The sequence below is a fragment of the Protobothrops mucrosquamatus genome, unplaced genomic scaffold (genome assembly GCF_001527695.2).
Source record: "Protobothrops mucrosquamatus isolate PMUCROS unplaced genomic scaffold, P.Mucros_1.0 scaffold_300, whole genome shotgun sequence".
Lineage (NCBI taxonomy): Eukaryota > Metazoa > Chordata > Lepidosauria > Squamata > Viperidae > Protobothrops > Protobothrops mucrosquamatus.
Genome location: NW_015386376.1, coordinates 372,496 through 396,927, shown reverse-complemented (window position 1 = coordinate 396,927; position 24,432 = coordinate 372,496). Strand labels below are relative to the sequence as shown.

The 24,432-nt window shown below is 37.1% G+C and overlaps 1 protein-coding gene across 1 annotated transcript in view; it reads right to left on the bottom strand.

Annotated features, from left to right (window-relative positions):
• Positions 1 to 1,043: 1,043 nt before the first annotated feature.
• The window catches only part of IBTK (inhibitor of Bruton tyrosine kinase), a 43,661-nt gene continuing 20,272 nt past the window's right edge, over positions 1,044 to 24,432 (bottom strand). Inside the window, exons 11-27 of the mRNA XM_015832085.1 lie at positions 23,793 to 23,879; positions 21,090 to 21,172; positions 20,962 to 20,999; positions 18,789 to 18,885; positions 18,189 to 18,290; positions 17,711 to 17,828; positions 17,002 to 17,062; positions 15,294 to 15,421; positions 13,407 to 13,516; positions 10,952 to 11,109; positions 9,496 to 9,659; positions 8,835 to 8,927; positions 8,307 to 8,450; positions 5,832 to 5,954; positions 4,510 to 4,581; positions 4,287 to 4,416; positions 1,044 to 3,814 (exon numbers count right to left, since the gene is read on the bottom strand). Of these exons, the coding sequence (XP_015687571.1) occupies positions 3,689 to 3,814; positions 4,287 to 4,416; positions 4,510 to 4,581; positions 5,832 to 5,954; positions 8,307 to 8,450; positions 8,835 to 8,927; positions 9,496 to 9,659; positions 10,952 to 11,109; positions 13,407 to 13,516; positions 15,294 to 15,421; positions 17,002 to 17,062; positions 17,711 to 17,828; positions 18,189 to 18,290; positions 18,789 to 18,885; positions 20,962 to 20,999; positions 21,090 to 21,172; positions 23,793 to 23,879 (1,834 nt within the window). The 3' untranslated portion in view covers positions 1,044 to 3,688. The remainder of the gene's footprint in view (positions 3,815 to 4,286; positions 4,417 to 4,509; positions 4,582 to 5,831; positions 5,955 to 8,306; positions 8,451 to 8,834; positions 8,928 to 9,495; positions 9,660 to 10,951; positions 11,110 to 13,406; positions 13,517 to 15,293; positions 15,422 to 17,001; positions 17,063 to 17,710; positions 17,829 to 18,188; positions 18,291 to 18,788; positions 18,886 to 20,961; positions 21,000 to 21,089; positions 21,173 to 23,792; positions 23,880 to 24,432) is intronic.

The following is a 24,432-nucleotide window of genomic DNA, read 5'->3' as shown; positions in this document are numbered from 1 at the left end:
TATGGCAGAGTGGCCAGATGGGAGCCTCTCCTCAGTACAAAACACATGAAAGCCCACTTGGAGTTTGCAAAAAAGTACCTGAAGGACTCTGACAGTAAGGAGAGAGATTCTCTGGTGAAACCAAGGTTGAACTGTTAGGCCTCGATTCTAAACGTTATGTCTGGAGGAAGCCAGGCACAGCACATCACCTGCCCCAAATCCTCACAACAGTGAATCATGGCAGTGGCAGCATCATGCTGTGAGGGTGTTTTTCAGCAGCAGGGACTGGGAGACGGGTCAGGGTTGAGGGAAAGGTGAATGGAGCAAAGTACAAGGATATCCTCCATGAAAACCTGTTCCACAGGACTCAGACTGGGCCGAAGGTTTACTTTCCAACATGACAATGATCCTAAGCACACAACCAAGACAACACAGGAGTGGCTTAGAGATAACTCCGAATGTCCTAGAGCGATCCAGCCAGAGCCCTGACTTGAACCCTATTGAACATCTCTGGAGGGACTGGAAAATGGCTGCCACTTATGGTCGCCATCCAATCTGACTGAGCTTGAGAGGATTTACAAAGAAGACTGGCAAAGCTTGTCGCATCAAACCCCAAAAGACTCAAGGCTGTAATTGCCGCCAAAGGTGCTTCAACAAAGTACTGAGTGGAGGGTCTGAATACTTATGCCAAAGTGATATTTCAGGTTTTTTTCTTTTTAATAAATTTACAGGCATTTCTAAAATTCTGTTTTCACTTTGTCATTGTGGGGTACTGAGTGTAGATTAATGAGAAAAAAAAATGAATTTCAACTGTAGAATCAGGCAGCAACGTACCAAAATTTACAAAAGTGAAGGGGGTCTGAATACTTTCTGAATGAACTGTAAACGAATAAATGTAGCATTAGAAAAAAAAGTTTCTACTATTTGATGTAGATTCAGCTTTATTACTTTCCGCTACAGCTTGAAAAATATATACTTTTCCTCAACTGTGAAATGATACATTTATAGCTTTCTCAGATGATATTTTTGGCTTTATTTGAAGACTTTTAAAAAGAAGCAATGGCTCTATACAATGTATGTACTTTATTGGGTGATGGAAGAGGATTTTAAGCATAATAATATTTTTATTTTCCAAAGTGGATATGAAAAAGTGTATACCTTTTGAGGAAAAAAATAGCAGGTTTTTTTTTCATGAAAGTGCTTTCACACTGTGACAACCAGAAAAATTACAATTGGGCATTTTCTAAAATAAAAGTGTTGCGGTTTGTACGCTGAAAAAAGGCTGACAATAATTTTTAAGGGATTATTGGTTACTACAGGCAACTAATTGTCCAATTTATAGGGAAAATCAATTAATACATCTAGAATCATTCTTAGGGAATCTTACATTTAATGAGAAGTTTCTGGGAATAAGTATTTAAATTACCTACAGATTAACTTGGAAAGTATGCCTTGCAACTCTTGAATTTTACAGTCAATGTAAAAAACACACTTTATTGTTCTGATGCTAAGTAAATGTTTTATCTTGAAATAATGGATATTTACCCACTTGTGAACCACTTAGATAGAATGGTTTAATAATGACAGAACTACAATTCACTTGTAATCATTACACCAAGTTCCATGGTGCTTAGAAATCTAGTGATTAACTCTGAACCCAAAGTACCATTCATGACTTTAGAGTTACCCAAAGTTCTAACTGCCCATTTTCCACTTTGGGACAGTTGTAGCCAAGCCTTCCAAAGAGAGCTATCGCCATACTGCACAACTGAACTACAGTTTTATTGTGTTTGAAAGGAAGTGTGAAAATTAATGAAAGTTACGATGAATAAGAATATGTCACTAGTACACCCTAGTGGTGTCCAAAATAATTCAGATCTGAAATGTCCCATTTTGAGTTTGCAATAGTCATTTCAACATCAGCTGAAGTATTTTGACACTGACATAGCTCAGAGCTTGGACTTTCAGAAGATCAGCATCAGAAAATGTTTTTTCAGCTGGTTTTGTGGCTGAAACAACTGTTTCCAATCCAAAGCACTTTGCACCACTTAAGTTCACCACGGCATATTGAAAAGGTGGACCTTTTAACTGAACACTAAAAAAAAAAAACTAATATAAGAAAAAAAAGCTATACTAGGTGAGGAAAGTGGACTACTTAGAAGAAATAATACATGTCAATACAGTTTTTATAAGCAACCAGATAAGCGCATCTAGAATGAACTTTTTCTTTTTTACACACAAAGAAAAAAGGATTTCTGCAGAAAGCCTGATCCGTGTCAAAGCCATTATTTGTGAAGATATCTCGTGAAGAGATAGCCTGTGGAAAAAAACATCACTTGAGAAGAGCATTCAAGAGCTTCTTCAATTCTAATCTTAGGGTTGACTCTTTAATTGCAAATGAAATTAAATTCATTTTACCCATTGTGCTTGGATCCTGCATAAGTACAAAAAACACACTCAGAATTTCTCACACTGGCACAGAAGGTAAGAACTGCTGTTTTGAGGCTGCCTGTTGGAACTTGCTCTTCGCTCTTTATTGCAGCTCTGGTTGACAAGAGTTATTTTTATGCTTCAATCACACACCATTAGACAGAAATACATGATTACGGATAAAAATTATTTCTTCCAAGGACCATTAGTGGTCAGGAGGGGAAGTCCATTGTGGTCACAGGTGACTATGGAAGAATCTGAAATAATGGAAAGAAATCATCCTGCCCTTCTCCCAACTTCAGACATAATTTACATCATTTTCTAGACTTTGCAGAAAGGCTTTTGAACAACCAAAACCGAAACCGCAATCAGGGCTCTGAAGACCCAGTATTAGGCATAGATCTATGTCAGTGCTTCTCAATATCAGTAACTTTTAAAATGTGTGGACTTCAAGTCCCAGAATTCCCTGTGCTGGCTTGATAATTCTGGGAACTGAAGCCCAAACATCTAAAAGTTATTTGAGACTGAAAAATGCTGAACTAAGTTGTCCCATTTCCTTTCAAGCTTTAATGCGTAGCTTGCATCTTTCCTGAAAGGTTTTTTTTTTTTAAGTTAACATGTGTATTTATCAGATCCCATTTGGATACACTCTTCTTGCAGGACCTCATCTGAAAATTAGCTTCAGAAGAAATTAGTAATAATAGTAATAACAATACTAGTAGTAAGTAATATCATCATCAACACCAACATTCTTATAACTATGTAAGCGCTTGCATCCCTGTAAGGCATGGAGTTAAGAGCACTGTTGAGTAAAACAAAGACTATAATTCCACAAAAATACAGACATCAAATACCCGTTTCTATAACACCACTATTTTTCTTCCTTTTACATACAAAAGCGTTTTTAAATGATCTGAAATCCATGTTGGTCATTTTTAGTCCTATTCATTTCACAGGTATGCATGAGTGTGAGAAATCAATTGCTGCCAACTGGAAATATGGTACTTATTATTGACAATTAATTATATGACCTGCGTACTTTAACCCTATGTAATATTTTTCAACTCCAAATAGTGAGTAAAAAGCATCTGGGTAAATGAGCACAATCTAGTACAGCAATTTGATAAAGAAATTGCACATTTCAAAACAGATACTGTACTGAAAAGCGGTGACATTATCTTACTATCCTCATTCTTACTTTAGAATCAGCATGTCCATGCAAACAACAAATAACCTCACATTTATGAACAGCAGAATTTTTTTTAAAAAAATGAGGGCATCAATGCTTATTCCACATAGGAGCTGCAATTGGCCCCTGTGGAGACCTTTCAACAACAACAAATTCATCAGGGTTGCCAACTGCTTGGTAGTGGATTAACAAATCCTGAATAGCGCGTTCTTCAATCTGAAATGAGAGGGGAGAAAAGGAAGGGAGAAAATCTTAGGTATCTGGCAAAAATTGGAATAAGAGCAAAAACTCACAGGGCAAAGCACACAGGACAGTGACTAGATCTTTCATATATACTAAACTGTTTAATGGGATAAATCACAGCTTATTACTTTCAATTATGGATTCTGGATTCCACAGTTAGAAGAGCAATCCATAAGGTTTTAACAAAACACAAGGGAAGCAGCCATCAATTATATCTAGCTATGCTACTAAAACCACGACAATTTAGGGTAATCTAGGTATAAAATGCTTAAACTGAAGTTTAAATAAACGTATTGCAGCCTAAAACCTCAAGAATATTGTACTATATGGCATTTTTAGAAACAGCACTAAGGCTCCTTGGAACCCCAAAAGAAGGAAGAGATGAAAAGAAGGCAAGAAGCAGACTTTCGTATAGGGCATAATTCTGACTTTTATTACTCTTTACCTGGATCAAAGCTAAAGGTTTTTCTCTACTTCGTATAAGAGCAGCTTCTTGCTGAAGTTCTTCTTCTACAATTTCTGCAAATGTCATAGGCAATGCTGCAGCCGGGTTTAAGGGTGATGCTAACCAAGGACTGCAAGATAAGTTACAAATACAAAGCATCACATTTTTACAATATGTGCTTTTGTACATATATATATATATTTGCAGTATAAATTGAACTTACTTCTGATTTTCTGACGGTGTTGGTTCACAAGAATAATCACTTTCTGCTCCAAGAGCAATGGTATTTGCGTACCTGCCAACAAAAATAAGTACAAGAATTTTTTAGAGAGCCATGCTGGCGCAGTGGTTAGAATGCAGTATTGCAGGCTAATTCTGCTGACTAAGAGCAAGGTTGACTCAGCCTTCCATCCTTCTGAGGTCGGTAAAATGAGGACCCAGATTGTTGGGAGGCAATATGCTGACTCTGTACATCTCCTAGAGGGGGCTGTAAAAGCACTGTGAAGCGGTATACAAGTCTAAGTGCTGTTGCCATTGCTAATAACAAGTGTTCTTTAAGGTACAAAAAGCCAGAACACAGAGCCCAAATAACTTGTATAAATGCAGCACTCTTGTCTTTCACAAAGTAAAGGTTATGACCACATAATCTTTATTCAGCGGGTACTAAAATGTTTCAATCAACACTTCCGTGAAGACATAAACAGCCACTGCAGCGTTGGGATTCACTAGTATAGAATATGAGTCAGAGGAATGGTATTTTAAGGAGAAAAAATGGTTGAGTAAAATAGAACAGTACTTCAGCTCAGGATGGTTGTTTTGACAGGACTGGGATTGGCAAACATTCCTTTGGTTATGGTAGAGTGACATATATCTAGACTTCAAAACTAGACTGCACATCAGGAGGAAAAAAATAAGAGACATTGCATTCATCTGCATTAAGTAAAATGTTTTGCAGTCCCAAAAGGATGATCTGTCGGCCATATTGCCTTACCCAGGGACAATGGATGAAGGTTATAACGTAGCCTCCTAATCTTCCTTTGATATCATGTCATCAACTTTTGTGTGTGTGGGAGGGGGGAGGAACAGGTACAGATAGCAGCAGAAGGGCAACTTTTAATCATTTCAGTGGGTTGGAGGTAAGAACAGTTTGCTTCCCGTTCCCCTCATTAAAACTTCCCAAAACTTTAAAATGGCTGACAGTGACCCAATTAAGAAAGATTTCAGTCTTTGGAATATTGGATCATGAATAGTAGGAAAGAATGCAGGAGGCACCTCAGCAGTCTGCTGCTCTCACCCTTCCGTTTTGAGAAAACAGAAATCATGAAAAGTCATACTGAAATTTGACTACTTTGTCACTGAATTTTGGCAGCCTAATTTCATGATGCTGGACCGCCACTGAATGGCCACCACATCCTTACAGAATGTACACCAAAGTAAAATAATACTTCTTTACTGACCTTTTTTTTTTTATCCTCGCATGTATTTTCAGTGTTTCTCAGAAAGGTATTTTATCAGAAATGGAAACACAATTTAAATCTTTCTCACCTCAAACATTTTTGAGCTGGTACATTCTCCATCACTTTAGCACAATTGGCACCAACTACTTTTTTCTCTTCTAACAGAAGATCTCTGAATGGTTTTGGCAAAGCAGAATGCAGTGAGGAAGCCCTAAAGTAAAATAAACCAAATCTTACTACGCTGCATTTACTGATAATCCTAGTGCAATTCTTCCACCAACTAACTTATCTTTTCTATAGGTGAAATGAACCTCTCAAAAGAATGAATCTTCATGATTGCTGTCCTAGAACATTACTTTTCTGTATTCGCTACTTCCGCGTTCAATCAGTACAATGCATTGAGGAATCTGCTTTTGCTAGAAACTCTAAAATCATTCAATTAAGGGTAAGTAATGCCTTTGGAGGGGGGCCTTTAACATAATCGATGAAAATCACAAAATAATAGCATACACTGAAAGATATTATCAGTAGGCTGCATGGATGATGCGTCCCCTCAGGACACCGCTATAGGACATTGCACGCCATCACTCTGCTGCATACCCAATTACCACAGTTCTGTTTTACGTCTAAGGATATTTACCCATGTAGTATGGCTGTGTTACTCTTATCTATCTCATCTTTTCTACTACCTTCTCTTATTGGTATGATTATATACTTTGTTGTTTGTATGGATACTGAGAGCTTATGCACCGGAAACAAATTCCTTGCGTATCCAATCACACTTGGCCAATAAAGTATTCTATTCTATCAGTAATCTGGCTGAACCTAATATAGCTTGCTAAATTTATAGTTCAACTACACTAAATTATATGACCAAAACCAAAAATAAGTTGTAAGGGACACACAAAGCAATTAACAGTGACTAGTCTCCCCCTCTAAACTGACTTTCCTTCAAGCGTGGGTTGAAAATAGCTGAAGTAGGGCTTATTTTAAGGGAAATATTCGAACAATTCTGTTACCTTAAAATAGGGGGTGAGCACAAATACATGATGGCCTTATAAAGTTTTCCTTTTTACTATCACAACATAAAAACCATTGCACCATTTTTTTTTCTGTTAAGACACAAAATGCTCTCCCTCTCAACAAGGTATTTCTTCTTTTCAGGCGTTGGAGTAATTGGGATGTTGTGGTCTGCACCTCCATTAAGTTTCAACATTCTAGATGAAGAAACACACTTACAACGTTGATGTACCGTGAGTATTGCAAGCCTCCTCATGGCCTGAGTTAGGCAAAGAAGGAGGTTTTTCAGTTAAAGCCACCAAAGGTCTTAAGCATAATATGAGAAATAAACAATACTCAGAGATGGGAACCTGCTAAACCTGTTAACTGAGTGGGGGGAAAAACTCTGACCATCTGGCACTTAGGAAAGTAACAGCATAATGTATCCTGCCAAGAAGAAGTCACATCTCCCAAATAGATAAATTGTTATGTTCTTTCACCAGAGATGTATATTCACACATATACACATATTTGGAAATTATACTGAAATCCATTTCCGAATGGAAAGATTAGTCTCTGTTCTTTTAGTCTTCTTCCACGTTTCACTCTTAACAACAATCTCTACATATTTTACTTAATTAATCTTCAAAGAACAATATGTATCCCTGATTCCACAAAACCGTGAAACTGGACATTATTTTTGGCAAGAAAAATGCAAGTATGTTTTAAGGTAGCCTGATTCTCCATGTCAACCAAAAAAAAAAAAAAAAATTCCAAAAGGTCCCACACCCTTCTGGCGTATTTTCTTGCCAGAAGACCTGCTGGATTTCCAAGACAAGTATCTTATTTCATTGCAAAACAACGCTTCAAGAGAATGCCATATACTTGCAAGCACAAAAATCTCAATTTGGTGCCAAATGCCATGTTCGTTTTTAAAAATTAGAGTTAGGGTTTTATATTTTAGAGCAGGCTTTTATGTAATATTTACTGTGATTTTTATTATTGCCTGTTCACCGCCCTGAGTCCCGTAAGGGAGATAGGGCGGTATATAAATTTAAATAATAAATAAATAAATAAATTATGTCATATCAACGTATCTCAATGTTAAGTACACCTCCGTTTTTCTCACTATTAACTAAGTACTCAGGAATATTCAGTGAATACTTTTTTTACTAATACTATTTACTGATACAAAAACATAAACAAACTAAGCCTAAGATATTTATTTTACCTGGAAGCCTTAAAGACAAAGATAAACACAGTTACTCAATGAACCATGTGCATACACGAGTCTACAAGTGACTCTATAAACTTTTAAAATAAAGATTTTGTACTTCCTTTGGACATAGTCATGCTCTTGGTCCAAACTACCCAATATTTCCAAAGAACACTCCCCCATAGTGATACTTCATGGTCTAAAGTGGTTTCTTTTCCTATCTAGAGATGCTAGGGATGAATCAAAAATTTACATTCAAATCAATATTGTCCTTCCCATACATGAGTCTGAAACAAAACTGAAATGACCCCAATAAGCAGTAACCTAAAAAAATAAGAAGGTTCATACCACACAGTCGCTGGTTTTGTAGTTTTGGGAGCTGTAGATAGCACAACTGCATCTGGCACAATCTCTGGGTTGTTATCCTTAGCAGCCAGAGCCATCAGTTTCTTTTGCTTCTGAGAAAGTTTATTTCCATGAGAAGTGGCTCTACTAAAATTAGACACAGAAATGTAACATTATGTTACTAAAGTTTATCAAACAGAACCGTAAGCAAAGACTATTAGTCACAAAACTAATGGATTATATATTGTGAATTTACAAAATTATTTGCCATTGCTGCCTAAATTCATAATTAGAATAATAGCAGTTTTAAAAAGAAATATTCCTAATTGTGATTATGTATCTATATAATGGCCCATGTTTACAACACAAGTTCTGCACTACTAATGCTAATTTTTAATCCAAAACTGAAACTTCAGAAACATTGTTTGCAACAAAGTTGTGTTTTTTTTTAAAAAAAAAAAAAGATACTCAACAAATTAGGACTTTAATACTCATCAGTGAAATTGATTGTACTGCACCCTTTTTACTAACCATGAATTTATTTTTGGCATGCCTTCACATTTCTGCAAATTTTCTTCACTTTCCATAATAGTTCTTAAATCAACAGCAGGAGGACTGGCAGGACTGAATAAAAAAAAATACAAATTGTTCACTTCTTAAGATATCTATTTTTACTTACATTCCAGTTGCCAAACACCATTGTAGCCTTCTATATGTAACCGGATGTATAATTTATGTCTACCTCCTCAATTATGGCAAACCTCAAATAGAATGTTTTCGAATGAACGTTTTATTTATATATATTTTTCAGGAAACATATACACCAAGGATACTTTTAGATCCACTAACAACACTCAGTAAAATATTTAAGATAGAATTTTAGGAAATATGTATGGTTATTTTTCTTTTAAAAACTATCATGAATTAATTATTACAGATGGAAAATTGGAACTGCAACCAAACATAATTAGGCTTGCAAGAGTGCTCACTGAAAGGCAGAAATTAGCAGCCTATGCAGAAATACATTAGTGTTTTGTGCAGAATGACCACAAACTAGCCATAAAGTCAGGTGATTTGATTCTTCAAAAATCATTTTGATGAAGGCCCCGCATTTTAATGGAGAGGGAAGTTCACATTCCAGAGACAGAGGACAGAATTTGACAAAAGGCAGAAACACAGAGAAAATGTATACCTAAAAGAGCCGGCAACCCAGTTGGAAGGACTCACATAGGTGCTTTTGTTACTAGGAACACTCTGTGGAGGAGAACGTTTTTGCACTGATGATCCATGACAGATTTTTATTTCTTTATTGGCAGGAGAAACGAACGTATTTGAAATACCCATTTTCTCTTTCACCTGTAGTCAAAACATACGGCCATTACATTGTTACAGAAAAGGAACCTTATGAACTTTTCAGATAATAAGAGTTCAATCTATTTTGGCTGAAGTCTACAAAGGCAACTACTCTCTCTCTCTCTCTATCTATCTTATTTTAAAAGCTAGTTCTCGTGTCACATTGCAACGCTTTTAACATTCTTCATCTTGGGAAATTCACCTGGGCAAACCCTACTGACTTTTGGGCCACTTTCTCAACTGATTTTTTTTCCTCTTATTTAAATAATTTATATGGCTAGCCGTGTCACCATGATGATTCTGGGAAGCCCATGAAAATTGAAGCATGAACCACGGCAATTCAATGATTACATTCTCCAAGAAGTTTGGAAAGGGGGGCTGTTTTGGCCTGACTTTCTCTAGAAGCTTTTTTTTTTTTTTTTTGTAAACAAGTCTTTGGGCATGCAACACTCCAGGAGTTTTTGCAAAGGGGCTTTTTGCTGTTCTGCCACTCAGGCATCATTTTTATTTTATTTTTTATTTTATTTTTTATGCAACTGAACCCAACCTTGCTCATCCCAGCAGTCAGGCCCGGTATACCCGGCGATTAATGGGAGCTCTAACATGGTGAAAGTGAGCTGGGACCCTGAAGTGCAGGGCAGTAGGGATCTCAAAAGGGCAGGCTGGCAAAGGTGACTGAGACTGGGATTGGGCTGGAGCAGCTGCAGCTTCCCAGGATGTGGCAAAGCCCTAGAGCCCCATGGTTCTGGGTCTGCTTGCTGCCCTGCAAGGCCGGGTCCAGAGTGGCCCAAAGGCAGAGATGGGGGGGGAGATAGACAGTTGGGGGGGAACTGGAATGCCTCTGCAGTTTAAGTGCAGGTGAGCTGCCAGCTGCCCCTACATTTCGATCACATAACCGCATAACTTTGGGCACATGCTGTATGCCCATTTTTCAGCACTTTCACAATTTCAACGGTTGCTGAACAAATGGTCATAAATCAAGGACTACCTGTAAATTATTCTGCACTAAACAAAACATCACTTTTATGTGGTATAATATTTTGCAGATTGCAAAGCCACAATCTGTAGTAGAGGGTTAACATCTGCAGAATTCAGGAAACAGCCCCCACATAAATGAAATACACATAAACCGCCAAAGCCCAATCGACAGGACATGGCAGTTTAGATAAGAAAGCATCTCCCCTTAGTCATTTAATCATTGGGTAGGGCTATTCTGTCTCTAAAAAGCTTATTAAAAGTTTATGCTGTGTTTAATATATATCAGTATTAAGGAAAAACAACCAGCAAACACAAACCTCAGTTTTATCTGTAGGGAGACCTGCTGTGAAATCAGGAGACTGCAAATCTCTGGGACTGTTCACTCCCACAGAACTGCCTTCAGAATCAGATGTCAGCATTTCGGGAAGGGATTCAATAGAATTAGCTTTATCCAGTTTCAATATTCCTGCATGAACTGGAGGGGAGGGGGGGGAGGAAATACACAATTATCTTGGGACAAATCAGAAATGCCCAGGGAAGCAAAACTACTGATACTGCATTCTGCTATTGGAGAATGGATCACTATGCCGTACAACAACATTCCTGAAGCTCAGCAACTTTCAAGATGTGTGGATTCAATTCCCAGAATTCCCTTGTCAGTTGGGGATTAAAAATCAAGTTGCTGAGATCCAGAAAGACTGTTCTAGTCGTCAGATTGCCTGCTTGAGTTCACAGAGAAAGGGATTGCCCCAAATCCCCCGTTTCAAACATGCAGTCTTCAGGATCCGCTCTTTTATGCACAATTTTCAAGACTCCCATTGCCTCACATTGTCACTTCTGGGGAACAAGGTGGCAATGGTTTTTCTCCTTTGCTGCGGAATTGGAATACCAGAATGTGTGACCTCTTAAATACAAATTACACTATTTCAGTCATTTCGAGGAAACATTTTGAAACAGCATTGCTTCACGCATGGAATGGTTTTCTGAGTAATTGAAACACCTCTTTCAAATTTTCAGTTCAAGATTGCACGCCTCAGTGATGTGTATTATAATAAGTTGCTTGCGTGAAAAAAAAAAAAGATTGGTACATTTTCTTCTTACCAAATAAATTTATCATTTGGAAAATGTAACACAATCTTCCTTTTAATTTTCATTTAGTAAGGTTAGGAGGGCTACAACCCATTTAATTTTCAATTAAGAATGTAGCAAAAAATAGTATTGTTTTTTACACAGTCACTATTTTTTACACATATTTACATTTAATAGTATTAATTTCACACAATTCAAAAATGTTACTTTGAAATGTTACTTTAAAGCTACACAAAAATGTAGTACACAAATAAGTAATCTGCTATGTGCAGGACGCTAAATATACTTTTTATTACAGGGAATTCTAAAATGCTCAACTATTTAACTATTTAACTCTAAAATGCTCAACTATTTAACCAATGTAAGCTAATTCTAAGTGACTGATACAGGCAGAAATGCACCCATTTTAATTAAGTAATCATTATATAATCAAGGAAGTGTTAATTTTATTTCTTAAAAACCCTTCTTAAAATATAAGGGTAGATTACACTGGAAAGTGATGAGGTTTTTAGTGCTTTACTGTTGTCCAACGAGAGATATTTATGCATATGCTTGATGTAATCATTAAGATCAATGAGGCTTGAAGTAGTCACTTTGGATAGTGAGATGGGCAGCATATAAATTTATTTATTTAATTAATTAATTAATTAATAAAGCATTACTTCAAAATAGTTCCCAGCTTAAACCTGAATGAAATTGAAACTCAAAGACTGAAAACTTCTGGAGTTCAAATCTATATTCACCATTTCTTGAGCTGTATGTTTAATCAGCAAGTTTATATCTTAATAAGTCTTGTGTTAATAAGTAAACATTATAACTAGAGTATGCATTCATTAAGAGGAACAATGTGTATTTACATGTAACATGATTACTAAATCATATCATGCAATTTTTGTGTGTTTGGGTATTTTTATTGTAATTTTTCAGATGACTATATCATTCTGATCCTCTCTCTTTACTGAGATATCTGCAAACTGCTGCCACCCCCCAGTATTGTGATCAACTTTACAGAAAAGAAACTTCAATGTTTAAATTTCACAAGACTTGTAGTATTTTTTCATTTTACAATCTCCTTTTATGTGATCTCTCCATGGAGTAATGGCAGTAAACTCTTGTGCATAATGTTATAGGGGGAAAAAAGCACTGTGGTTGTTGGGATATGTATTAACTTGCTTCAGCAAAAAAAAACACTTTTTAAATTTTACCTCCTTGAATATGTAAGGGGAAGATATATATATAAAAAAGTTAACATGAGTCTTGCTTCAAATAATTAAAACAATGGCATCTTTTTCTGGTGTTCTAAAAACTGTCTCCAGTTCTCTGGAATTACCAACGAAGTAAAGTGGCTGTGCACGTATAGCTTTCAAAGCAGCTACACAAGATGTGAAAAGGACACAGCTCCTGTAACGATTCAAAGAAAGCTGCTTCATTCGTGCTATTGTGCATTGTGAAACATCTCTTACAAACTCTTTCTACAAATCTAGTACACAATACTCTTCATTTATGAAGTAATTGAACCTTGGGATACATCAAATTCCGAAGTTAATTCTAGCACTACAACAAACCCCAGCCATTGTAAGCCATGTGTTAAAGGTTCATGCTTTATAGCCATGCCATTATGCATGAAGTTACCTAAAATCACTCTTAAAAAAAAATAGATTAGCCTTGCTTTTTGCCACTAACCTGTAGGTGGATTCTGTATAATATCTGACAGATTATACCCTCCTGAACTGTCGGAACGTCTTCGAGGTTTCTTTTTAGCCTTTGCTTTAGCTTTCTTGAGGAGTGCTTCTCTAATTTAAAAAAAACAACAACCAATAATGATTTTCATCTCACTAATTCCTTCAAAGTAATTAAAGTGATCATTGGTACCCTGTAATCTCTAAGCAACAGGCAGACTCCTAATCCTTTTACAGACAATATGTTGAAATTCAGTGGCATGAGTTTCCCATTATATTGAGAAAGGAAGCACATAACAATTGTAGTAATTCCCCTTAGCACAGCAAAAGCTCAGTGGAAAACACCCCTCTCTATAGGGAAGAACTCCACTCATTTTGTGTCACTGCCCCATCAACAGTGGTAGACAGCCCCAGCCATCAAAGAAAGACCTAAGACATTATTATTCAGTGTTATTCAAACTTGGCAACTTTATGTGTATGGCAACTTCCAGAATTTCCCAGCCAGATGCATCACACATATTAAAGTTGCCATTTTCAAAAAACCCTGATTTAAAATGTCCTTCCCTCTTACTAGAGCCTCCCAGATTAAAATTTCTCCAAATTCAAGATCAATGGTTTTCTAGCTCCAATTTAGAAAAGCTTTTAATTCCATTCCAAGGTTCCTTTAGTACTCTGCAATTTACCTTGTACCATAACGCTAAAGTGGGCTTACTACTCATAGTACAGGCCGACTAAGCTCAACACCTGAACACTGAAGTTGCCTAACCTCTTCTCTTCTTCTTGTTTAGCTTGAACCAAGATCATGGAAATTACAGCGGCCATTTATAGTACTCAAGAAGCATCAAAGAAAATCTTCTAAGACAGTGGTTCTCAACCTTTTTAATGCCACGACCCCAACTGGTCATAAGTCGAGGACTAAACCGGTCATAAGTCGAGGACTAAACCGGTCGTAAGTCGAGGACTACCCAACCGGTCGTAAGTCGAGGACTTTCCCTGCCCGGGAGCGCTGCGCATGCGTGGTTCCTCCCCCTGCGCCGGCCGAGGCGTAGCTGGCAAGCGGCAGAGACGGAGCAGGCCGACCACCAGCTGGCCCAGCCCAAGGGAGGTAAGGCACCCGCTGGAAAAGGGGGAAAAAATGGCGGACAAAAAAAATGGACAAAAAAAATGGCGGACAGCCTTGCTTGGCGACCCCCATGAAATGGTTGATCGACCCCAAATGGGGTCCCGACCCACAGGTTGAGAACCACTGTTCTAAGAGAAGAGTACACAACTCTCAGCTGTTTGAAGGCTGGACCAGATTTTCTGCAGCATGGCAAGCACCCGTCAATGTTTTTAAGAGTGAAATTGGTGCTTTAAGGCATTACAAAGCTTTGAATACACATTGTGCCTCCTTTGCCCCCTCCCCCCAACAATATAAAATGGGCCCTGTTCTTTGAGCCTGTTGCCTCGGGGGAAGGTGGGGGGGGGGCTCTGAAGTCTGGCAGTCCCGATTTATTAAGAAAGATATTTAATTCCATTCCAAATGTACGACTGTTTCTTAAATATTAGAGCTGTATGGAGTGGCAGTACTTCAGAGCCCTCCGGACTGTCTTCTCTGGAGTGAATGCAGGACTCAAAATCCTGCAATCTAAACGTCAAAGTGTGCCCCTTTGCTCGGATATTGCATTTCAGCACAAGTGATTTTATACGTGTGCAAAAGACCGAAGGCCAATGCAGCAGCAGCCCCCCCACCCCCAGAGTAGCAGCTCTTGAGACTCTGCTATAACACATGGAGCTGCACTTAAAAGCTTCTTCGCTGAAGAAGACTCCGTTGGAAGAATGAAGAGCTTCCTTCAGAAGAATTCAGAAGAAGACAGAAGAAGACTTCGATCAGAAGAAAAATAATTCTCACTGCAAAGCTTGCTCTGTGTTCCGCTCCTCTTTTAGGAAGACAAAGGTTTCTCCTTCCTCAGGCTCCAGAGAACTAATATCAGGACCATCTTGGTATGGAGTAATTACCCTGCGCTCCATAGCAGGAATCTGCAACATTGTAACATTTTTTTTATTTGAAAATTAGGAGAAAAAAAGAGGAAAGTATCAAATTTGTATTTGAAAAAGCTGTTAGGATGCTTAAATTCTGGGGGGGAAAAACCGTAGAGTTTAAAGAGTGCTACAATGTTCTAACGGGGTTACATAATGAATGAATGAATCTCATAGAATAATATATAAAAAACACATAACGCAGCCTTCTTTATCAAAAAGTAGAAAATGTTCGTGCATTTTTACTTATATTACACAAAATGCGACACTGTTTTTTGCTGCCACAGGAATGTAATGCAATATAAAAAGAAAATCTATATTATTCTCTAAATCAACTTTTTCTGCAAAGGAAAAAAAAGCAACATCGGGGATGGCCAATCTTTTCAGGAAGCCCCCACTCCTACGCATTCATAAATCGTTATCAAGGACAGTAAAAATTAAAAATGAATTTACCAAAATCTCACAATATTTGGGCTCTTGATAGTAACGCCAAATTTACAAGCATTCATGCTGGAATGTCATGGTATTTCTAGACCTAAAACCTGAAAGTTATCATAGAGAAATAATGAAATATTGAATAGGGATGTTCCAAAAGTTTCACATAAATTGCAAGCATCTTGGTTCCTACGTATGTATTCCATGCTACTGTCAGTTGTGCTGCTCAACTGGTTATACTATTTTTAGAGCTGCATTGCTAATACTAAAGCTATGTGTTTTTTTACAAAATGAGAACCTATTCACTCTGCCAAGATTCACTAGTGCATTTCATTTTATTTGGAACATCCCACAATATCTTTCTATAATTTTAATGAAGCATGAGACTGCTATCAATGCCACCTATAACCCAAAATAAACTGGGAGGGGAATTTCAATTTTTAAAAAAATAACTTCAAAATGAACCTTATCACTTAGTCTACATCCACCCAAACAGATACCGTGTTTTCCCGAAAGTAAGGCCTACTCCCAAAATACGCCCTAGCTTGATTTTTGGAGGTGGGCCTAATATAAGCCCTACCCCAAAAATAAGCCCTTAAAAATCAAGCTAGAGTGGGGGTGGGGGTGTAGATCTGCCCCACGCGCCCCGCACCCACTTACCTTACAGCCAGGCTTCTCCTCGCCGGCCCACTTTTTCTGAGGCGTCTTTTGCAGCCAGGCCTGTATTTCTCAGTCACAGGCCTTTCTGGAAGGCCACTGTAGTCAAGAACAGAGCTATGGATTGAATCCATAGCTCGGTTCTGCAAGACCTCTGCAGCCAAGAACCGAGCTATGGATTGAATTCATAGCTCGATACTCAGCTGCGTAGACCTTCTGGAAAGGCCTGTGGCTGCAAAATGCAGGCCAGAATGCAGCTGCTCCTTCGGCCCCAGAAGAAGTGGACCTGCTGGGCGGGGCTGTCAGTGCCACAGGTGAGTAAGACTTCCCCCCCAAAATAAGACCTGGTGCCTCTTTTGGAGGCAAAAAAAAATAATAATAAGACCCGGTCTTATTTTTGGGGAAACAAGGTACCTAGAAATTTTATCTTTCAAGTTAATTTAAATTGCAGTCTGTAGTCTGTTTTAGCTAATCAGTGCAGAACTCACCATTTTTCTGTAAGAGATAGAAAGATCTTTCAAAACTTCATCACTTAAAACATCCAGAACTCTATGACAAATACAAATGAAATGTGATTCAGTAATTACATCCTGCTGTGCCCCAGTAGTAATCAATGAAAGCTGAACATATTGATTTCTGAATATTTTTTAAAATTCGTTTTCTTAAAGCATAAAGTATTCTAGACTTAAGTTCTAAGTGACCGGAATTGAGAAAAGAGGCATTTTGAACTTGGAACAAAACAACACCTTGAAATGGATGTGTAGCTTTGGAGCAAAATTTGAAACCTGTCAGATGTTTTATTTCGCCCTCCTAATACAATTTATGGAATCTGTATGTTCTGATATGAGGTCAGAACACTCAAATCGGTTGTTTTAACTTCAAAATTCTTCATATGTGAAAACAGAATTGGTTAGATAGCAGCATTTAAAGAAAAAAAAATTTTACACCTCATGTAGGTATATATTCAAACTGTGGGTGTTTTTATTAAATATATGGATTATGTTGTTAGTTAATATAATTCTGTTATTCCTATTTTTAGTACTTTTGTCCTGTTTCAATTAAAAAGCAAAAGAAAATCTTGCCTCTCTAGATAGTTTGATTTTGATGGTCTACGTTTCATATTTCCAAATAGGAGAGAGGGCTAAAGGATGTGTAACCATTCAGTAAGACATATAGATATCAAGGCCCTGCTCTTACCGTGTTTCAAGCATGGCTGCCATGTTTAACACAATGAACTGCAAGCAGGACTGTTTTAGCTGTTCAGCATTATATGTGGCTGAAAATTCCAGGAGCTCAGCAGTATTCTTTAAAGTCACTGAAATTTATAAATATTTGTTATTTATTTGGAGAACATGACAGAGACAAATAAGGTGATCTCTTTTCGCCTGGTGCCAATTGTATAGGATCTATACATCAAGGTCTATAATCATATTTCAGCATAATTAACAAGGTTCTAGGGAATTTTCTAAAATGCATACTCAGATCACACTGACAGCCAGAATTCATGGAGCATAGATTGAAAACTTTGGGTAACTGCACTTATTTTTTTTTTAAGAATGGGATTTCTTCTTCCATGTTTAATAAACAACATGGCCATGTGCTCACTGTGATACAAATTTCTACATTATTTTAATAGGAAATGAAAGTACAACAACATTCTGAAACAAAAACTCACATTTCTCTGTAATGGCTACTTCACAAATTTCTTTTAACCGTAACATAAGGAGCTGGTCTGCCACCACAAGAACATTGCAGATGAATTCCACATTTTGAGATTCTGGAAATCAGTGAAAAATTGTAACTTGAACAAATTTTCAACTCACTCTACTTACTGTCCATGAACCAAAGTCATCACATGCTACCATTTGTAGTATATTAATTCACTTTACACCTAATGGTTTCAAATGATTGAATAAGAATATGCAAGTTGTCCCTTAAAAATACTTCTATTTCATTTTCCACAATGAATTACTCTTTTACCCTTTTCCTCATTTCAACTTTCTACAAACATATTTTCAAAAATATCTTACTATTTGCAACAGTAACTGTGGTGAATATAGGATGCTAATTTTAAATGAAGAGTGTTCCTTCCTCATGTAATCTTGGCCTCATTTGCAGTGGAGTTTCATACCGTAGTTTGGGGCTGTCAATACTACTTTCTTTTTTACTCCCAATTTCCACTACCGATGTGTATCTTATCCCTAATTATGTGCAACATGAATTTTCTCACTACTCATTTCTATTCTAGTAATGTAAGAGATGTTAGTGCCCTTACCATTTACTGCAACAGCTTCATCTGTGTAAATATAATCCAGGATGACCTGCAGGATTTCAGTTGGGAACGGCAACTCTAGAGATGCACAACATGTTGCCTACATGAAAAGGAGTTTACACAAACATTTTCAGTGCAAATCCACTTTATGATACAGGACAATTTTGCTAAGAAGTTTCAAAACAAGTCGTCAGATTTCAAAAGACATATGCTGCCGACACAAAATAACTATTAAGAAATAAGTATCTATGATTTTCAGATAATGAATATCATTTGCCTATTCTGTTGATAGTTCACACTGGTATACATTATTTTCATTCTTGAAAATCAGGAGGGATTTTCCCAAAATTGTATTATCCAAGGCATGCTTTTTTCCATGACAACCAAATTAATGCTTCTTACATTTTAGCATAATAGGTACAAAAGAAGCAATATATTTAACCAACTCCGGTTTCTACATGAATTGTGCTTATATACCTCTTATCTGAAAGATGATGGAAACCTATCCAACAAAGAGACTTCACAGAATTATCTATTTCCAATGAGATCAGTTGCCAGGAAGAAAGCTAATCCACAGAATAAAGCTAAAAAGCAGTTGGCAGGCTCTTCTGATAGCAACTACTTTGGATCCATACAAGCCCTTATGTTCTCATAGCATATTGTATGGGAATTAATGATACAGTACATCACATCGATGCCTCATCTATTGTTCTGAACTATCAAGCCAAATGCAAACAAGGGGGAAAATCTCATATAAACACAGTATCCTGAAGACATAACTGAATTATTTCAAAAATTTTGGCAATGCTCCATTTTGGAAAATAACTGTAAGGGAGTCTACTGAATGCTCCGTAGCTATTAGTCATCCACTGGCACTTTCAGTATACACTAATTTGAAAAAGACTCGATCTGATTTCATGCTTTCAAGATTTAATAGAAAAACCATTGAACATTCACACAAAAAGAATTCCCAATGCAATTGGGGAGGGGGAGGGAAGGCTTGGATTACTGTTACCTAACACTAATATGTGCACATTATTAGTGATATAACAAGCCATGCTCATTCAGGCACAGCCCTAGGAAATGAAGTGCCAGATCCAGCAATAAATCAATTGCCTCTGTTACCATTACCAACAACCCACAAAATCTCTGTTTTATATTTTATTGTACTGGATGTCGCTTTTAACTTTCAGAATGTTTACGAGTTGGGCAACTTTGGAAAGTTGAGTGATAAATAATAAATGTGCCACTTAACTAGCCACAGTTAAGGCTATGGAAAAATCTATTCCATTGCAATCAGGAGAATAGCAAGGAACATAAGCATTCAGAAAACAGGACACAGCAAAATGGAAATAAATGGAGTAAAAGAGTGAAGAATCAAAGAATCTTCCGATATGGGATCAGGGGTTAATAAATGTGGTAGACAGAACGCCTAATGGCTTCACCAGACCACATGGACTTCACTACAAGAGAATGTGTGACAATAGGAAAAAGGGGTGGCCTTGCTCCAAGATCCAGATACCATCTGGGATTATACTGGCTGGCACACTTTGAGAAAAGAATTGCTGCTGCTGTTGTTGTTATTATAGTGGTTTGTTTTTTTTATCACAAATACAATTTCTATAAAAGTTAACTAATCCTATTCTTTTAAATACTCTTTTTAAATGCTCCGTTATCTATTAAGAATCCACTAAAAACATTAAAAATACTCTTTTTAAATGCTCCTTTATCTATTAAGAATCTACTAAGGTCTACTAAGGCCACTTCTAATAGGCAATGAGGACATTTTAATTCTCTTCCATGTGAACAGTTTTATTATTAACTATTTAATACTTCCCTTTTCCCTGAATATCTGAAGTTTTTCCCACTGAGCAAGGTTCTGCTTCCCACTGTCATATTTATATACATATCATGTCATTAAAATCTATCAATATAGTGAAGCTAATATTTAATACTAATTATAAGTATTAAAATGAAGTATGCATTCTTTAATCAATTATACAAAAAGCAAATACTGCTTTTTTCTTGACTGATTTTTACATCCTTAACAGGCGTGCTATAGGGCATTACTTTAATATACTCCGTAAGAAATTATTTTCTTCACATAATCCCCAGTAAACACTTTTGCACAATTTCTTTTTTTAAAAAGGCATTGGTAATGGATCTGCACACTCACCTCAATCCAAGAGTTGCTCAGCATACTGTGAAAGTAGTCTGCAAAGGAGAGAGATTTCATTCTGACACATATTAAAAAGACACAGAACTGTTAATAAACTAGCCCAAGCCACTTTATATTATACCTACCAAGTCTGGCACAGAGCACACATTTGTGGCATGGGAATTCCTTTCCATCTTTAGACTTGATAGTCACATCACAAAGGTGTGAACTGGAAAAAAAATGACATTATATAGAATACAATATATACAAAGATTATACTAATTATTCAAAAACAGCAATTTATTCCTTACAAAGCTTAACACGTAAACACACAATGTATTTATTTATTAAAAAAAAATAAAAGCATGCAATCACAAAAGCTTCAGCCTTTTTTCAAACGTTAACCAAAGATGGAGCTGACAATTTTTCAAGCAATGTACAAGTTCAGTACCAGCTATCATAATCTGTAGCATCCTAAAGTTTGGTACCCACAACTGCTGTACACACGAGAGTTTTGCAAAGCATTTCAAATCTGAAGCATTTTAAGCTTAAAATGGCTTGTTCCAACCACAGTGGGAGTGTCCCAATGCTGTTCTACCTGCAGTGAAAGTATTTCAAGCTCAAAGCAGTAAATGTAAACTCAAATCCTTTCTGCCATAGTCACAATGGGGTCATAATATTTCTGGTAAAGTTGGGACTATCAATTGTGAATACAAAATATTCAGAAGAGACTGGCAAAAGCCAGGAAAGAGGAATTCTCTATCTGTACTGGACATATTCAGAGCTCAAAGTGTATATTTTGAGCTTGGAATACTTACATTATAGAAGGAGCAACATTTTCATGTTCACTATGTTTGGAAACATTTTAAGCTTAAAATGTTTCAAATGTAGAGCTTTCTTCAGCTATATTCCATATATTACCACAATAGAAAGACATTTTGCCTTTTTAGCCTTTTAAATTCCTGGATATTTTTCTATGATCTGTCTTAAATGATGCCAATATAAATCATCTTGAATATAAAAATCATTCAAGAATAAATCAATAACTGCTTTTTGCATAATTGATTAATGTATACTTAATTCTATTTAATATCTATAATTAGTATTAAATATTAGCTGCGCTATATTAATTGAGTTCTTTAAGTAATTCTGTTAATTCTAGTCCATTAAATCTGCTCTTGAGTTTTCTCACATAATCACATAGAATATTTCTAAGGTCATATTCTTCTTGCTCTAAAGTTTTTTTAAGTTGTAATTTTGCAAAAACAAATTTGTGATCGAAACCAACAATCAGTGCCAGATCTTGTCCTTGCTGATTGAACAGAGATTCTCCCTTTTTGTTTGCAGACATCAATTTCATTTCATCTTGCCCATCTAGAAATGTGCATTTGTAGAGACATATTTTAAGTTGTTTGGGGAATAAATTTGAAGAATTTGTTATAAATATTGAAATTATTTTTGCTATAAATATTGAAATTATTTTTGCTATAAATATTGAAATTATTTTCGCAAAATTCTTAACAGTTACTATCTTGCTTCATTTTATACACCAAAGCCATTTTTCCACTATCTGAGATGCTTTTCTCCCTTAGCTCTTAGATATCCTAACAGCGTATATTTCTGGTGTTGTTGAGCCAGCAAGTTGTTGCAGGTCACAATGCATGTGTTCATCCTCTAATTCCTCTGCTTCTATGGTTGGAGCCGTATCCTCAAATTTCTGATTGCTTTGCCTAGCATTCAAGTTGAGATTATTCTATCATTTCTCGGGCTGTATAGCAGAACTGACTTTGACTTCCTTTTGTTAACTGATGCTCTGTTATTTTAATATCTTCTTGCCTGCATTAGATCCAATGTTACTCTGATGTGTTCCATTCTATTTCAATTCGCTAATTCCGGGAATATCAATGTCCAGTACTGACATTTCTATCTGACAACATCGTGTTTGCTTTGGTTCACCATTCTGCCATTCCACATACCAGTGTTGCAATGCTAAACTTTCTTTTGCTTCTGGGCACATCAGGATTGGCTTCAGTCCAAAATAAATCACCAGCATTACTTGTACTACCCTCTGTTCTTTCCCCAAAGCTCATTGGATAGCTTCTGACCCAAGGAGTACCTTCTAGTATAATACTGACATTGAATGGGTTGCGAGGGTCCATTTGGTTTTCTTGGCAGAATATTGGAGTGGACTGTCATTTTCTTTTCCAGTGGATCTTGTTTAGTCTGATCCCTCTACTACGTTCAGCCTCTCATGGATGACTCTTCTTGGATTATACACTCTATAGCAGTGGTGGCGAACCTATGGCACGGGTGCCAGAGGCGGCACTCGGAGCCCTCTCTATGAGCACATGTGCCATTGCCCCAGCCCCGCCTCCCCCGACCCCCTCACCAGCAGCCCCCCTGGAGGAGTCGCCCAAGCTTGGCCCACGCAGAGCAGCACAGCCAAGGACATGACAGCCAGGCTGTGTAGACAAGACTCTGCCCTCACGCCCCATCGCGCACAGTTGATGCTGCAGGGTGCGGGCAGAGGGCGTGGCCATCATGGTGCTACTGGGCTGCCTGGGCGATCTGTGGTGGGCCCTGCAGGCGGTGAGTGGCCCTGTGAGCAGGCAGGGTGGGGGATGGTGTGGGGGCAGAGCGGGGGCACGGCAGGGGGTGGAGCGGGGACGGGGCCAGTTTTTGGGCACTCAGTCTCTAAAAGGTTCGCCATCACTGCTCTATAGCATAGTTCATAGCCATCATTGAGATGTGAACCCCTTCACCCGCAATTCATGAAGAGTAATTTCTGGATTACACATTGGTTTATTTGGCCTTATAATCCCCACCTCTTCCAAATCCTATAAACTCACCATTTTTTCGGACTGAACTTTGGTTTGTTGCCATTTTTTCTGTTCACAACATTAACTCTTCCATTTTCTATCCTGATTCCATCTAGCCTGCATGAAAAAAATTTAAAAAAATCACTTTTGTAGAGGGAAATCATGGTTATTACAAGAATTTATTTTGAAAGTAACAATAAATAACCAATAGAAAATTTATCTGCCAAAGTTCAATACATGGTATTTTTTCAGTAGTGAGTGCACTTTTTTCAGAATTAGAAAAAGTCTGCTTTTGCATACATTTATTTGTCTATGCCAGCAAAGTAAAAAGATTATGGAGGCTTCCTAGAACAGGAAAGGAATTAGGGAAGCTAAACAGGATTTGCAGCATTACTTCAAATCCTTGGTAAAGCCCGTAACTAATTTGTATAATTTTGTTATTATACTTTGAGTAGCACAGTAAATGCAGTAGAATGTACACTGTCAACTTATACAAACAAGATACATCTTCAGTTGTTAAATCTTCTGCATATTTGTAAATGATTTCAGCTGTATGGTTCAAACAGCAAGGGGGAACCCTCCTCTTAAGAATATTTTCTGTTCATAAAACTTTGCTACAATTGTACATAACTAAATACCAAAAGCCACATATTTCCAAATATTTTTTTCT